Source organism: Schistocerca piceifrons, chromosome 1 (assembly GCF_021461385.2).
Source record: "Schistocerca piceifrons isolate TAMUIC-IGC-003096 chromosome 1, iqSchPice1.1, whole genome shotgun sequence".
NCBI lineage: Eukaryota > Metazoa > Arthropoda > Insecta > Orthoptera > Acrididae > Schistocerca > Schistocerca piceifrons.
The window spans coordinates 1088919617-1088937700 of record NC_060138.1 but is presented as its reverse complement, the minus strand read 5'-3'; the positions used below and the strand labels follow the sequence as shown (position 1 = coordinate 1088937700).

The following is an 18084-nucleotide window of genomic DNA, read 5'->3' as shown; positions in this document are numbered from 1 at the left end:
CAATAAGGGTCATTGCAAATTTTGGTGATAAACATCTTAGTAAATTAGCTTACTACACCTATTTTCACTCATTGCTTGCATATGGGATCATATTTCAGGGTAATTCATCACTGAGGAATAAAGTATTTATTGCACAAAAGCGTGTAATCAGAATAATAGCTGGAGTCCACCCAAGATCATCCTGCAGACATTTATTTAAGGATCTAGGGATATTCACAGTAGCTTCTCAGTATATATACTCTCTTATGAAATTTGTTATTAACAACCAAACTCAATTCAAAAGTAATAGCAGTGTGCATAATTACAATACTAGGAGAAAGGATGATCTTCACTATTCAAGATTAAATCTAACTTTGGCACAGAAAGGGGTGAATTATACTGCCACTAAAGTCTTTGGTCACTTACCAAATAGTATCAAAAATCTGACAGATAACCAACAAGTATTTAAGAAGAAATTAAAAGAATTTCTGAATGACAACTCCTTCTACTCCATAGAGGAATTTTTAGATATAAATTAAGAAAAAAAGGAAAAAAAACAAAAATTATAAAAAAAATAAATAAATAAAAAGTTGTTATATTACCTTAATTATGTTGTTAAATTAACTTAATTATGCCATGTATTGGAAAATTTGACTCGTTCCACATCATTACGAAATATCGCATTCTTGATCCATGGAACTAGTATTAATCTAATCTAATCTGTCCATATCACATTATAGCCTGTGCCTTTACTCACTTGTAGAACATTTCTATTTTATACACTCACATAGTTTTAATATTTGAATATACTTTAATATAAGATTTATTGGTTCAGTGTCTCTTTGGGTATTACAACAAGCTTGTGTTTTGTATCAATATAGTCACAAAATGTCACATATCTTTGTACAGTTATGAATTCTTGCTGAAGTGGACTATCTGTTCAATGTTTAGTTGTCTGGCAATGGTCGAAGAAGCTGAAAGCTGGTTCATAACAAATTAATAAATATTATTATGGAATATTAATATCTTGTATTCAAGTTATTAATTGTATATTCTTTCCAAGACACATTTATTCCCATAATGCACATTTAACATAATACAGTCCTTACAACTCACCACTAAAACTGATGACTTACAACCAACAACTGCAACTCCCTCAGACCAAAATCTTGCTTATGCTGCTTTTTGACGAGAACAGATATATAACAATTTTAGTACAAAGACATGAGTATACAATCAACAGAATCAGTATACTGAAAGAGTTACACTTTGTTAATATTTCATTGAGAAAAACATAGATCTATTAATTTATCTTTTGGAATGATTATAGAGACAATAAGTATGATCATAATTTGAATTTTAAATATAGGTTTTCTCAAACCTTTTGGGTTAAATGAAAGCAGTTGATAGAGCGTCCACAAATGGCTATGTTGAGATAGGGAACCAGTTGTCATCCAATAAATGCAAATTTATTGTGTTATGCACATACACAGCATACAGAGCATAACAACAACATAGTTCACAGTAATTTTTCAGAGTGACAACTGCCAGTATCAATGCATGTTTTGCAATGGAACATGCAATTCTGCTGCACTCTTGCAAATATCCCAGATGTCTGTTGTACACTGTAACGGGCAATGGGCGATAAACAGTGCACACCCCTGACCACCAAACAGACATTCTGTACATGCTTACCTCATAGCAAGTGTGTCATGTGACCACTGCATGTGTTACACTAACACGTTAATCTGTGCCGCATGCACACCACTATCTCTGGTGTCAGTTGTCCATTGCCTCAGACAGCTTGTGATGTGTCTGTTGTGAGGTGTGTTACCGTGTACAGTACATGGACAACATGTATACTCCTGAACAACATGTATACTCATTGTTGGATTGGAAGGGATCACTGAATCTCATACCCAAGGACTTTTTCCTCTGGGGTTACGTCAAGACATTGGTGTATGAAACCCTCTAGAAACACATAAAGAACTGCTTGCTATGGCCCAAGCTGCGTGTCTCCTGGTACAACAGACACTGGGGACCTTTAGAAAGTGGAGCAGAACTTCATGCACCGCTGCCATGCATGTATTAAGACTGGCAGTCATCACTTTAAACAGTTACTATGAGGTTCGTTGTTGCTAAGCTGTTTATGTCTGCAACACAATAAATATGCATTTCTGACCACTGGTTCCCTATCTCAATATAATTCATTGTGGACCCAGTATCATCTGTTTCAGTTTGACCGAAAAGGTTTGAGACACCCTGTATTCATGACTTCAGGTATAGAAATGATTGAAATACAGTGAAAATATAAAAATCATTATTTCTCATAAGATAATTAATCTTATGTTAATGTTGTCCTTCCTTTTTGTTTATAAAATGTGTAATCATTTTGGTTGTAACAGTTAAATGAATGGAGTACTACAGTTTCAATCTCATTGGATCGTGTTGTGAACTAATGTGTATCGGATTCTCCAGTATGGGGTGGGGAGAAAGGGATGAAGTGGTGCACTGACCAGTTCCATCACAGTATTTAATGTTAATTTATCGCCCTAGGCTTTCTACCCATCCACATTTCATAGGACTTTTTTAATTGTTGTGGCTGTTTGTAACATGTTTTCTTAGGTATGCTGCAGTGGACACCAGCTCAGCTCAAGAACATTTTGGTAAATTTCTTCCTAGCAACTGTGACCTTGCCATATCCATTAACATTCTGTTGTGGCATACAGCTACACCATTTTGCTGCAGTGTATAAGTCATAGTTATTTCATGCCAAATTCCTTGAGATTCCCAGCAGTCCAACCATTTGCACAAATAACATTCTAGGCCATTGTCAGTGCAGATTCTCTTCAAGTATTTACTGTTTTTTCTGTTTGAATATTTCTTTTCTTGAATTCTTCAAATAAATCATCCTTTTTTAAGATACACACAAATATCTATCTCTCTGCATCACCGACAACACTAGTAAAAAATCTCTTGGCTCCCTGTCCACCCCGATACCTGAGTGGTCAGCGTGACGGATTGCTGTCCTACAAGTTCGGATTCGATTCCTGGCTGGGTTGGAGATTTTCTCCACTCTCTGCTCAGGAACTGGGTGTTGTGTTGTCTTCATCATCATTCAGGGTGTATATGACCCGGGAGATCTGGGAAAAACCCAGGAATTTTTTCATCTGGGAGAAAACCAGGAACAACCTGGGAAGTTTTTAGAATTCTAGAAATGTTTCATTGTTTTAGTTTTCAGTTAAATTTTTGTGATTTTGAGTGGTAAGAACCAATACTCTAACAAAGGATATTACTGTATCCCACTTCTGCAGAATAATACTGCAGCAACAAAACATGAACGAGAAAAAATAAATGAAATTTCAGGAAACATTCCTCACACACAAAGAAAGAAAATATGTTATGTGGACATGTGTCCGGAAACGCTTACTTTCCCTGTTAGAGCTCATTTTATTACTTCTCTTCAAATCACATTAATCATGGAATGCAAACACACAGCAACAGAACTTACCAGCGTGACTTCAAACACTTTGTTACAGGAAATGTTCAAAATGTCCTCTGTTAGCGAGGATACATGCATCCACCCTCCGTCGCATGGAATCCCTGATATGCTGATGCAGCCCTGAAGAATGGCGTATTGTATCACAACCATCCACAATAGGAGCACAAAGAGTCTCTACATTTGGTACCGGGGTTGCTTAGACAAGAGCCTTCAAATGCCCCCATAAATGAAAGTCAAGAGGGTTGAGGTCAGGAGAGCGTGGAGGCCATGGAATTGGTCCACCTCTACCAATCCATTGGTCACCGAATCTGCTGTTGAGAAGCGTACGAACACTTTGACTGAAATGTGCAGGAGCTCCATCGTGCATGAACCACATGTTGTGTCATAATTGTAAAGGCACATGTTCTAGCAGCACAGGTAGAGTATCAGGTATTAAATCATGATAACGTGCTCCATTGAGCATAGGTGGAAGAACATGGGGCCCAATCAAGACATCACCAACAATGCCTGCCCAAACGTTCACAGAAAATCTGTGTTGATGACGTGATTGCACAATTGCGTGCGGATTCTCATCAGCCCACACATGTTGATTGTGAAAATTTACAATTTGATCACGTTGGAATGAAGCCTCATCCGTAAAGAGAACATTTGCACTGAAATGAGGGTTGTCACATTGTTGGATGAACCATTCACAGAAGTGTACCCGTGGAGGCCAATCAGCTGCTGATAGTGCCTGCACACGCTGTACATTGTACGGAAACAACTGGTTCTCCTGTAGCACTCTCCATACAGTGACGTGATCAATGTTACCTTGTACAGCAGCAACTTTTCTGACGCTGACATTAGGGTTATCGTCAACTGCACAAAGAATTGCCTCGTCCATTGCAGGTGTCCTCGTCGTTCTAGGTCTTTCCCAGTCACAAGTCATAGGCTGGAATGTTCCGTGCTCCCTAAGACGCCGATCAATTGCTTTGAACGTCTTCCTGTCAGGACACCTTCATTCTGGAAATCTGCCTCGATACAAAATGTCCTGCACCATGGCTATTGCCCTGTGCTAATCCATACATCAAATGGGCATCTGCCAACTCCGCATTTGTAAACATTGCACTGACTGCAAAACCACGTTCGTGATGAACACTAACCTGTTGATGCTACGTACTGATGTGCTTGATGTTAGTACTGTAGGGCAATGAGTCGCTTGTCAACACAAGCACCGAAGTCAACATTACCTTTCTTCAATTGGGCCAACTGGTGGTGAATTAAGGGAGTACAGTTCATACTGACGAAACTAAAATGAACTCTAACATGGAAATTAAGCATTTCCGGACATATGTCCACATAACATCTTTTCTTTATTTGTGTGTGAGGAATGTTTCCTGAAAGTTTGGCCATACCTTTTTGTAACACCCTGTATATCTATATTTTAAAAAACCGTGATCATACAAGTGTCTGCCAACAGCAAAGTGTGACAAAGGCTTTAGGAAGACTACACAGTCCTTCCTAACAACAGATTGCCTCTGATGAGTGTGACGTGACAGCTGTTTACATTAGATGTCACATTACAAGTTTACATTAGATGTTAAATGACTTGAGCAATAAACAATTAAAAGAAGAGTTCAGAAAGCATCAGAAATACTATGTAGACCTCCTAATTTTGTAAAAACAGAAATATTTTGAAAGTTTCATTCAAAACAAAAACAATATTTCCAAAACATCTTGGTCACTAGTAAATAGAGAAATAGGTAAATCTGGGAAACATTCAACTGAAAATCACTTAATGATAAACGGCACAATAGAAACTGATCAGAATAACATAGCAGATCTATTTAACAATTACTTTGCTTCTGTTGGCTCCAGCATAAACAATCAGCTTAAAAATCATAAATACAGATTCAGAGGAACACCAGTGTCAGGAAGTATATTTTTGACACCAACAAGTAAAGAAGAAATAATTAAAATAGTGAGTAGCCTAAAGAATTGCCATGCAGCAGGATATGATGATCTTACTCTGGACACTCTTTATAAATGTATACATAAAATTGCATCACCTTTATCAACAGTTATCAACTTTCATATTGGAGATGGTCTATTTCCAGATGAGTTGAAAATTGCTTGAGTTGTGCTTAATTTTAAAAAAGGAAACAGGAATCTAGTAGAAAACTTTTGACCCATTTCTGTTCTTCCAATAATATCCAAAATCCTTGAGAAAGTAATATACATAAGAATCTGGAACTTCCTGGTACGCAAAAAAAGTGATTTCTAAGGGGTAGTATGGGTTTTTCAAGGGGTCATCCACCATTACAGCAGCATCCAACTTAATCGAAGGTGTCACCCAAGCAGTAGATAATAAAGAACATATATGTGGCATCTTTCTAGACTTACAAAAAGCATTTGACTGTGTTGATACGACCATATTGTTGGACAGACTGCAGAACTATGGCATTCGAGGCACAGCCCATAATCTGATGAGGTCCCACTTGACAAATAGGAAGCAGTTTGTTTGTGTTAGCACTACAGAGGGAGCTTACAAGTCAAACACCACTGACATAAATTTTGGTATTTCACAGGGGTCAATATTAAGACCACTTCTTTTTATTATTTATGTTAATGATATTCAGTCCATAACAAACCATGCTACAGCTATCTTATATGCAGATGATACCACGTTAATATGCCGCAATCCAAGCTATTTCAGCTCGAAGTGGAATCCAGTACTGCAGCAGGTTTAATTCTGCAGTATTTTAATGAAAACAAACTAAAATTTAACACAAATAAATCTGTCTATATTGAATATGATCTTGGGAGGCAAAAACTCATGAAAACCAAATTTTAATGGATGGTGAATACCATAAAAAACAATACTCAACCAAATTTCTTGGCCTGACACTTGATGCAGAGTTAAATTGGTCTGATCGTGTAAATGAAATTTGCAAAAAGCTATGTACTATCATGTATGTCCTAAGAAAACTGACACCTTTTTGTAACATCACCACTCTGAGGCAGATATATTTTCCACTATTTGAATCCCATCTAAGCTATGGGATAGAGCTATGGGGATCCAGCAGTAAAGGTAATATGAAAAGTGTACGCATCTTACAAAAGAAGACACTTAGAAATGTTCCAGAAATTTGTTTAAAGAATTTAAAATATTAACTGTTCATAATTTGTATGTACTGAAAATAACAATTCTGGCAGTAAACAGTAACAAAACACTTTTTATTATTTCTTCTTAAATTTATGCTCATTTATGTTGAAATTGTTATTTGGCTGTTTGTCTGGATGGTAGATTCTCCTTCCTGTGATATATAGTTAGGTTATAACTTGACAATATCTACATTGAAATAATATTATGATGGAGGTTACCTACTTCACATCAACTTTTTAATGAACATTCAATTCGTTTTAACATTAGGTAACACACACTGTAGCTTTATAATATTTTCAGTTCATAGACTAAACATTCTAGCTCCAGAGAGCAACCACACCAGACAGAATGAAAGCAGCTTAAAGCATCACTGCAACTATTTGTTGACTGTTATGAAGATATACAAAGTTTACATACAATGACATATATGTAAAGTTGATATAATCCATTTTTGTAACCAAAGAGATACAGCCAATTAATATATACATTTCATAGATAATAACCCCCCCATAAACCATGGACCTTGCTGTAGGTGGGCAGGCTTGTGTGCCTCAGCAATTAAGATAGCGTTACTGTAGGTGCAACTAAAATGGAGGGGTATTTATTGAGAGGCTAGACAAATGTGTGGCTCCTGAAGAGAGGCAACAACCTTTTCAATAGCTACAGGGGCAACAGTCTGGATGATGGACTGATCTGGCCTTGTAACAGCAACCAAAATGGCCTTGCTGTGCTGGTATTGCGAATGGCTGAAAACAAGTTGAAACTACTGCCATAATTTTTCCCAAGGACATGCAGCTTTACTATATGGGTAAATGATGATGGAATCCTCTTGGGTAAAATATCCCAGAGGTAAAATAGTCACCCATTGGACCTCCAGGCAGGGACTACTCAGGAGGACGTCATTATCAGCAGAAACAAAACTGGTGTTCTACGGTTCGGAATGTCAAAATCAGCTCCCTTAATCGGGCATGTGGGTTAGAAAATTTTAAAAGGGAAATGTGTAGGTTAAAGTTAGACATAGTGGGAATCAGTAAAGTTCGGTGGCAGGAGGAACAAGACTTGTGGTCAGGTGAATACAGGGATATAAATATAAAATCAAATAAGGGTAATGCAGGAGTACGTTTAATAATGAATAAAAAGATAGGAACATGCATAAGCTACTATGCACAGCATAGTAAATGCATTATTGTAGCCAAGATAGACACAAAGCCCACACCTGCCACAGTAGTACAAGTTTATTTGCCAACTAGCTCCACAGATGATGAAGAGACTGATGTGAAAAAGAAATTATTCAGATAGTTAAGTGAGATGAAAATTTAATAGTCATGGGGGACTGGAATTCAATAGTAGTAAAAGGTAGAGAAGAGAAAGTAGTAGGTAAATATGGACTGAGGGTAAGGAATGAAAGAGGAAACCCCTTGGTAGAATTTTGCACAGAGCGTAACTTGATCATAGCTAACACTTGATTCAAGAATAATGAAAGAAGGTTGTAAACTTGGAAGAGGCCTGGAGACACTGGAAAGCTTCAGATAGATTATATAATGGTAAGACAGGTTTCAAACTTTAAGACATTTCCAGGGACAGATGTGGACTCCAACTACAATTTATTGGTTATGAACTGTAGACTAAAACTGAAGAAACTGCAAAAAGGTAGGATTTTAAGGAAATGGACCTGGATGAATTGAAAGAACCAGAGGCTGAAGAGAGTTTCAAAGAGAGCATTAGGGAACAATTGACAAGAACAGAGGAAAGAAATACAGTAGAAGAAGAATGGGTAGCTTTGAGAGATGCAATAGTGAAGGCAGCAGAGGGTCAAGTAGGTAAAAAGATGAGAGCTAGTAGAAACCCATGGGTAACAGAAGAGATATTGAATTTAACTGATGAAAGGAGAAAATATAAAAATGCAGTAAATGAAGTAGGCAAAAAGAAATACAAACAGGAAGTTAAGGAAAGGCAAACCTACATTTCTAGCATTTGTGGACTTAGAGAAAGCATTTGACAATGTTGACTGGAATACTCTGTTTCAAATTATGAAGGTGGCAGGGGTAAAATACAGGGAGTAAAAAGCCATTTACAATTTGTACAGAAACCAGATGGCAGTTATAAGAGTCGAGGGGCATGAAAGGGAAGCAGCGGTTGGGAAGGGAGTGAGACAGGGTTGTAGCCAATCTCCGATGTTATTCAAGCTGTATATTGAGCAAGCAGTAAAAGACCAAAAGAAAAATTTGGAATAGGAATGAAAGTCCAGGGAGAAGAAATAAAAACTTTGAGGTTTGGCAATTTCTGCAATTTTTGCAGCTGAACGTAATGGACAGTATCTCGAAAGGAGCATATAAGATGAATATCATCAAAAGCAAAACAAGGACAATGGGATGTAGTGGAATAAAATCAGATAATGCTGAGGGAATTACATTAGGAAATGAGACACTTACAGAAGTAAATGGTTCTGCTATTTGGGAAGCAAAATAACTGATGATGGTTGAATTAGAGAGGACATAAAATGTAGACAGGCCATGGCAAGGAAAGCATTTCTGAAGAAGAGAAATTTGCTAACATCAAATATAGATTTAAGTGTCAGGAAGTCTTTTCTGAAAGTATTTGTATGGAGACTACTCTATGTATGGAAATGAAATATGGATGATGACTAGTTTAGACAAGAAGAGATTAGAAGCTTTCGAATTGCTGAAGATTAAATGGGTTGATCACATAACTAATGAGGAGGTACTGAATAGATTTGAAGAGAAGAGGAATTTTTGGCACAATACGACTAGAAGAAGGTATCAGTTTTTAGGATACATTCTGAGGACATCAAGGGATCACCAGTTTAGTACTGGAGGGATGTGTGGAGAGTAAAAATCATAGAGGGAGACCAAGAGATGAAAACAGTAAGCATATTCAGACGGATGTAGTTTTCAGTAGATATTCAGAGATGATGAGGCTTGCTCAGTATAGAGTAGCAAGGAGAGCTGCATCAAACCAGTCTCTGGACTGAAGAGCACAACAACAGATAAAAGCATTCCTCTGTCAGTTTTAACATTTGAATGATTATGTACAGCAATAAGTATGATTATAATAATGAATTTTAATATTCTTAACTTTAAATTATAGTGCATTGGCTACGTTGATACTTATTGAAAATAAAAAGTGTTCAGCAATTCTGTTACAAGCTCCATCTTCAGTTTTGTAAGCAATGTTCACTAGATATGCTACAGTTTTGTTTATCAGTCCTAGATAGTTTCCCATAGGTTCAGGATTATTCAGTTTTAGTGAATATAATTTCCATCTCAGTTATGTAGTGCGAAATATGCTGTCCTTTGGGGAATACTGTTTTCTAAGGTCTTCCTGTAGTGTTTTTGGATTTGTCAAATATTAGTATATGCTATTACTGTTCATTACAATTGGAGAGTAAAATTTTTGTTTGTGCCTTACCTTGACATAATATACTGATACATGTCTCTTTATCAGCAAATGATGCATCTTTGCCAGCTTCCATCATGAGACGCTCGATTACAGTCCACAAATCAGAATCTGTTAAAATCATTTTCATTTGGTTTGAAAGGAAGTATAATTCACTCAGTTTAGTTTCTCAGTTCTGTGTCTGTTCTCCATCATATCTGTAAATTTAATTGTCTTACTGTTGTTAAGAGAACATGTTTTCTTTTCTATGAGATTCATGAACACAGCTCAGTGTCAGTTAATGTTTTCCAAATGCGTTGCACCAAAATTATACAGTAGGTATTGGCAAATGTTTTACCTTAGAGATTGCTTTAGTGTCATTTAAATAATTATGTATGTTGTGTTATATGTTTTCACTATTCCTGCTTGTATCATAATGTCAAAAATACACTTTTTTTTCTTGGTAGAACATTGTGTATATGTTAGCTTTTATTCCATTGTAGGTAAGCAGTGTGTGTTAGAATTTATTGTTTCTTAATTTTGTAATTAAATTAATATTTCCTGTCGATATCCATTGCTTCAGTTTCCTTATAATTAGTGAGTTATTATAATTTTTAATTGGTAGAGTATTTATCTTTTTTTACTTGCAAATTACTGACTAAATGCTTAAATTTTATCAATCTTTCATTTTTTGATCATTAATAATATGCTCATATTTATAGACTATAATTGCTTTTTACATTTTCTTGTGTTGTCATTTAATTGAAGGATTAATGTTTTGTCATAAGAAATCAATATTTTTGGCTGAAGATATTAATGCACATTATAAAATTCCAGAGTTGTATTTCATTTCTGGAGATGTGTAGGGCTAAAACAAGTATTGCACAAGATATTTATGATTTCCTTCTTTGGAAACAAAATGATACAAAACACACACACACATACACACACACACACACACACACACACACACACACACACACACACAGACATACATACATAAACACATACATATTGCCCTAGCTGACTACGTCATTTGGTGCTGCACCCGAATTGTTGGAGGTTAGGGTTTTGTTGGATGGAGAGGGTAAGTGTAGAAAGGTGGCAGCACTGTGGAGGGAACAGTGGAAGAAAGAGGAGCTAATGGCCGGAATGCAAAGACTGCAAGGGATGTGATAGAAATGTGGCACTGCTGATCTAGCTCACTCTGGCACTACATGAGTGAATCATATGATGAAGTGGAGGACTGGTTAGTGAGGAGGTAGGGGAGGGAGATACAGAACTTGGAAGACAGGGATTGTAGAAAGAAAGGTGTCAGTGTAGATTAATAGGGTGAAATGGGAACCATGGGGACAGACATGGAGTTGGTTGTGGGACGGGCTAGTCAAGACTGGGACAGGAGTACTACAGGTTCAAAGGAATGTTTCAAAGGTAATCCCATCTATGTAATATGGAGAAGCTGGTATATGGGAGAGGTTGGGAGTGAGGACCAAAGATCCAGATGGTGTGCACTGTGAAATAGCTGTGGATACTGAGCATGTTATACTCAGCAGCACACTCTGCCACTGAATGGTGAACTTTGCTTTTGGCACAATCTGCTCGTATCCATTCTTTCAATTAGATGGCTGGTTGGTGGTGATGCCTTTTTATAAAGCTGCTCAAAAGCTACAGCAGAGTTCATAAATGTTGTGACTGTTTTCACAGGTAGCGCTGCCTCTGATAGTGTAAGATACACCTGTGTCAAAATTGGAATAGAATTTGCTGGACGGTGAACAGGACAAATCTTTTTCTTAGATGTTCCACAGGGATGTAACCCATGAGGATATTTTAGAGAGTGGTTGGGTAGCAGAATACAACTTTGGGTGGCAGGGGATGGAGAGAATATTATAGGAATGATGATCATTTCCATACATGGTGCTAAATGGTTGGTATTCTGGTGCAGGATTTGGTTAAGATGTTTAGATGAGTGAATCTGTGGTGAAAAGGGGGGGGGGGGGTGCTCCTTTATAGCTGGTTCATGGAGAGTGATTTTAAGATTAAGGGGATGTATGGATGTACCCCTCTGCCCACTCCATGCTGTCAGTTAGCTCCAAGTAGGAACATTGTCTGAGAGCTCAACTATGTTTTGAGTCTTGTTCATACAGCAGCTGGCAGTTCAGCACTTCAGATCTACACTGAGTAACTATCTTTACTCTTTAAATTAGTTGTATTCCATCCAAGAATCACATCAATATTTAAAATACGCATCCAGTTTTGTTAAATATGGTTCATGAACATCAGTAATTATCAATTATAGCACAGTTTGTTCCACATCCATAAATTTAGGTGTATCTCTTGTTTAAATCTATCACTTATGTACAAGAATGCTTTATCCTGAGTGATCTGTCAAAGTATCCATTTGTAGTCACTGGACCTTTTGCTGAAGGCTGGTGCTGATCGAAATTCAGTGGATAACTGTGGTGTGACAGCTCTCCACTTGGCCGCCAGCTGTCGAAAGGTAAATTCAGTTAATCATACATTTTTGTCTTTCAAAGCAGTATGGTACTATTGTTCTTATACAATGTATATAACAATTATTGATACAGTAACTGAACTGATGTCAGAATGTTTTGTAATAAAAAAAGAACTACTTTTTCTATAGCTAAATTAGAACTTGAATTTTCTGTTTAGCTGTTTCTCTACTGAACTTGTTCTAGTCTCTGTTGACACCATCAACTTCTTACTCAGTTTATTCCTATTGTCTCCATTCCCCTCTGTACTTACTGGCCACCTTTTCCACAGAGTTGTGAATGAATTAATCTCATGTATGGAAGTATTGGAACTCTTGACTTTTGAATCCACGTATTTTATATATCATAGTTCATTATTAATGTGAATTAATAGAGGGAAACATTCCACATGGGAAAAATATATCTAAAAACAAAGATGATGTGACTTACCAAATGAAAGCGCTGGCACATCGATAGACACACAAACAAACACAAACATACACACAAAATTCAAGCTTTCGCAACAAACTGTTGCCTCATCAAGAAAGAGGGAAGGAGAGGGAAAGATGAAAGGATATGGGTTTTAAGGGAGAGGGTAAGGATTCATTCCAATCCCGGGAGCGGAAAGACTTACCTTAGGGGGAAAAAAGGACGGGTATGTGTATGTGTATGTGTGTGTGTGTGTGTGTGTGTGTGTGTGTGTGTGTGCGAGTGTATACCCGTCCTTTTTTCCCCCTAAGGTAATTTTTGTTAAATTGACCAAATTGTTGTTTTGGCTCATTGAGATGGGATCTGAACTGTTCAGAAAATTTATCACGTGTATTCACAGTCTGCTTTGACTGCTGTTCTGTAACTGATTTTAATGTGGCATTGATTTGCTCATCATGACCTTTAGCCTGTTCTATCAGGTTTTCAGGAAACGCTTTCAAAGTGCTATCAATTCATTCTGCCTGGTTCTCAGAAAAAGTTTTTAAAGTATTGTCAGTTTATTGAAATTGCTTGTTCAGATGCTTACACACATCAGATAAAGATATTTTCATGCATTTGCCAAACTTTACCATTACCTATAATTAGTGTACAGTTCTTCAGATACTTCACACACAGTTATTTAACACTGATATTTTACCAAATTTCAACTTATAAAAATGGCTTTTATCATGAGAAATTATTCTGCTTTAGTTGCTATGTTCATGAAAAAAATTGCAATCACCATTCACCGCATTGTTCACACATTGTATTTCAGAACTTAAACCAGTTATGCAACACTTTTATCCACTATTAAAATGAAATTAGGATCATTTATCCTCACTTTCTGAAATGCAGTGCATGAAATACGAAATTCCAAAAGCAATCACCTTACTTTTTACAGCCATGTCTAGTCAGTTCCAGGAAACTCATCAGTCATCAACTAAAGTGCAACCTTCTATTAGTCCTCCAGATTGGTTGTACATGTACAAGAAAATACACAAAAATTACAAAATTGTAGAATTTAGCAGAGATGCTGAGTCACAGATAAGCACGACAAGAAGACTGTCACAAACTGAGCTTTTGGCCAACAAGGCTGTGATGTTCGCCTGCTTTATTTCTTTGTTCATTGTCCTCAGTGTTGACATACTGTGTTGCTATACTGGCTGAAAAACAGGGGGTGGAAGTTCAACACTGACTACTATAAATGATGTAGCCGACAAGTGCACAGTTGCGTTACATAGTTCTTTACTTTCACTGTTCAAGAACCTCCTCCCAATATTACACAGTTATAAGGCCAGTTAACTATTGGCAAATTTTGATAAGCCTCATTAATAGTTTGCAGGCATATTTCAGCATACTGCTACAACAGTTTACCATTGAACAACTATGAGCAGTAAAACTTTACCACACAGTTCACAGTCTTCCAGATAAATTGAACAAACACAGTCATTGTTTTAACACAAGGCCTATTTGTGTTACACTTTCACAGTTAAGTTGATGCATTGTTGTTGTTCTAACCAATACAGGTTTATTGTCTGAAAATTTGACCATGGACCAAAGATTGGGCCCCTATATATCATCACAATAACAGGCACTGAAACTACACACTGTTCAATGTTTAATTTACAGAAATTTCAATTAAAACATACCCCATCCAATTAACTGAATACATCAAAAATTTCCATCTTTTTAACAGTTTCTCCTACCTCGAGGGTTATGCTGAATTATTTGTTTAAATCATGAAATTAACAGATGTAGTCATGCAAACAATACTTTTGACAAAACTGGTAATTACTTTGGAATAAATTGAGGGCTGACTTTGCTAACATGTTTTCAAATAGAGCCAAATAAATACTTAAAGAATGCTAGTGTTTTGTCTTCCAAATGTTAATAATTAGTACAGAATTTATACTTGTTTATAACTCAATGATAGAATTTGAGTTATGAAACAATTACTGATTTCACCCTATAACAAAAGATACAAACTAGGAATAGTCCAAATAAATTAGAAAATCAGTTACATATATAAATAAAAGCACAAAATTAGATCTGGTGTTATATTCTTTAAAACTGAGGGCCAACCTTTCTCTTTTATGAAAATGCAGATTATACCCATGTATGGTAACAGTAACTAGTCAAGAATAAAAAAAATGAATTTTAGGGAGTCAGATGGCAAACCAAGAGAGGAAGTAAAAAGACCCCAGCTTGCTTCATCACATCACCCCCCTCATTGGATTTACCAGATAGATATTGCAAATAGCTACTGGGCAATTCAGTGACTACAAGTGACCCCAGAAGATGGGTTAAAAATCTGTGCACAAAAAATATTACATAAGAAATCATTTCAAAACTGCAGTACTTATGTTTTTTCAGATTTATACTTACATGAACTGGCCATATGAAAATCCTCATACAAAATATTTACACACAGTGTAGTGTACGGTGGCACAAAATATCCGCAAGTTATACTTAATAAAAATTTAGGCATCTTCATCATAAGTGATGTCCTTTTAGGGTTTACAAAGATTACATTCAAAGATACATATCACTATATACAAGTCCTGTCTTGCTTAAAAAAATAAATCCTCATGAATTGCAAAAAGTTAAATTACACTGCACATTGTAGTTCATTTTTAGACAGAAAATTTCACTTGTTCAATGTTTAATATTTTTCACAAGCACTTTCACACTTTTAATGAGCTTTTACACATTTTCTCACCAAGTTGTCCACACCTTTAACAGGTCAAAATTGGCAGTTAGTAAGAAAATGCACTGCTATCAGTTCCCTTGGAGGCGGTTCTCCTCCACCACAGAACAGGAAAAAATGAGACAAATTACCCTACTATAGTACACTTACTTTTACTTCTAACTAAGTCAAAGAAAAATGTTTCACACTAAAAATGATAGTCATTACTTTATAAATAGATGCATTACACAGTTCTCATAACATCACAATAATTGTCACTAAAATTGACTATAGTACAAAAGGTGTGGACTAGAAGAAATTTTAAAATCAAGTGCACATTACACTACAAAACATGACTCTAGGTCATAACTCTGTCTGAAACTGGTTCAACTAGAAAGACTTTTGCTTCTTTCCCACTTGCAAAATAGCAAAAACTCAAGATTGTCAGTAGAATAATTTACTAATCATTACATTATGAAAAAAGAATATTGTCACCATCACATAACTTAATTACTAGTCAACTCAAAATTAAGGGGATGGAAGTTGTACCAAATTATTGCCTTACTTCTCCTCTCAACTTGAGTAGTACTCTCATTCAACAAGAAAATTAAATCATCACAAAATGTTACCAAATAGATGACCTGTCAGAAATACTCACGTCAGTCTAGCAAGGCAGTTATCATTTAATCAGCAAAATAGAAGTTTTCAGATAATCAATAGGTCGAATGATGCAACATTATATGACTTGTACCTCACAAAAATATTGCTTTTTCTGTTAAGCTCTCATTCCTAGCTGCAGTGTCATGAATTGCACAATATACACAGTACCCAACGTCGCCTAGTTCAAAAGTTAGATCATTAATCCAGTTATACCACATTTGTTTGTATACAGTCATCTTTTGCATTAATCATGTCTGTCAGCTCCATTGTTTTACTTTCCTTTCTTACCTTATTAACTACTGGAGTGCATTCTCAAAAAAATATCCCTATTGTAGAGACAGGCTCCCTAACCATTAAGACCCTAAAATTGTTCATTATTTTATTATTTCATTATTGTTTCATTATCTAATAAATTTACACTTGCTCTCCTTATCCAAAGCAAAATTGATTCTACTGAAAAACACTCCACAGTCATAGATCCTTATGCTAAGGTGAACTTAACTCTCATTAGCGATCAGACAAAATTATCTGTTGGGAAAACTAGAATTTCACTGTACCCCATCAAATTGCTTAAGATTCTAGCCTGAAGCACTTTATACATATAAATCTTGCTTATTCTTTCTACGCGCATTACTCCAGGCAACTATGTTAAATGTTGTAATTCGGTAATGTTATAAAAGGCTATACCATGACACAGATAGATTGTTATCTCCATATACTGATTGCACAGAATACAAACACTTCTATTATACCATAATTAATATTAAGATCTAGTATCCAAGATGGTTTTTGCTGCATATTGCCTGTGCTGCTGCACCAAATTCTAGTAATTTCACACATGATCTGATTACTTCAGGTATTAATTATAGTTTTTAGGTAACCTGCTGAAACTCCTGAGCTAGCAGGCCAGAGTGGGTTAGGTTGTGGAAAGGGGCCAAAATGGGGTTGCTGTCAGTTGCACTCAACATACAAACTTTATTTGTCCGCAAACAATATTACACAAGGATGCAAAATACTCAAAGTTGTAATGGATCTCCTTTGATTAACTTTAGATCGGCTGAAGGCCACACTCAAAATCCCAGACCCAAGGCCTAAGTAAGAAACTGACATAGAAGGTTCTTCTGGAGGTGTCACCCAAAAATAATTTCTAAATTTTCAATTTAAACGGGCTGAAGGCCTTAGCACTTTAATTTTAATGGAACTCCGCTAGAGGCCGTATATTAAGCAATGAGAAGTGTTTCAATCCAACGGCAGAAGGCCTTATCTTAAAACAATTGAAGCAAATTCGGCTGAAGGCCGCATACAAACCATCACAATCACGTGCCTTAAGGGCAAGACAAGAACATTAATTTAAGAGGTATGAAAACTGAGCTGAAGGCCACACATCAACACAGTAATTTAATGGCTTAAGCCCTCAAAAGATTTGATCTAAAGTTCATCTGAAGGCCCCCATAAGAACAACAATTTCATACCTTAAGGGCAAGTCAAGAACATTAACGCAGGATATATAAAAACTCGGCTGAACCCCATACATCAGCCATATAACTAAAACTCAGACAGGGAAGTTACTATGTAACACACGTTGAACGGTGCTCAGAAGTTCCCAGGATTGGCCTGGAATTGTAACACTAACACCCATTTAGGCAAGACAGGCAGCCTGACCAACAATCTCTTAATTGGAAGGCAACTCAACCAACCGACAGCTGACCGACCAATCAACCAAATCAGTTCTGCTCCACGCAACCAGCAAAACAACAAC

The 18084-nt window shown here is 36.4% G+C and overlaps 1 protein-coding gene across 1 annotated transcript in view; it reads left to right on the top strand.

Annotated features, from left to right (window-relative positions):
- LOC124777829 (serine/threonine-protein phosphatase 6 regulatory ankyrin repeat subunit C-like) overlaps window positions 1-18084 on the top strand; it is a 384246-nt gene that overhangs the window by 176069 nt on the left and 190093 nt on the right. Inside the window, exon 9 of the mRNA XM_047253358.1 lies at window positions 12427-12519. Coding sequence (XP_047109314.1) covers window positions 12427-12519 — 93 coding nt within the window. The remainder of the gene's footprint in view (window positions 1-12426; window positions 12520-18084) is intronic.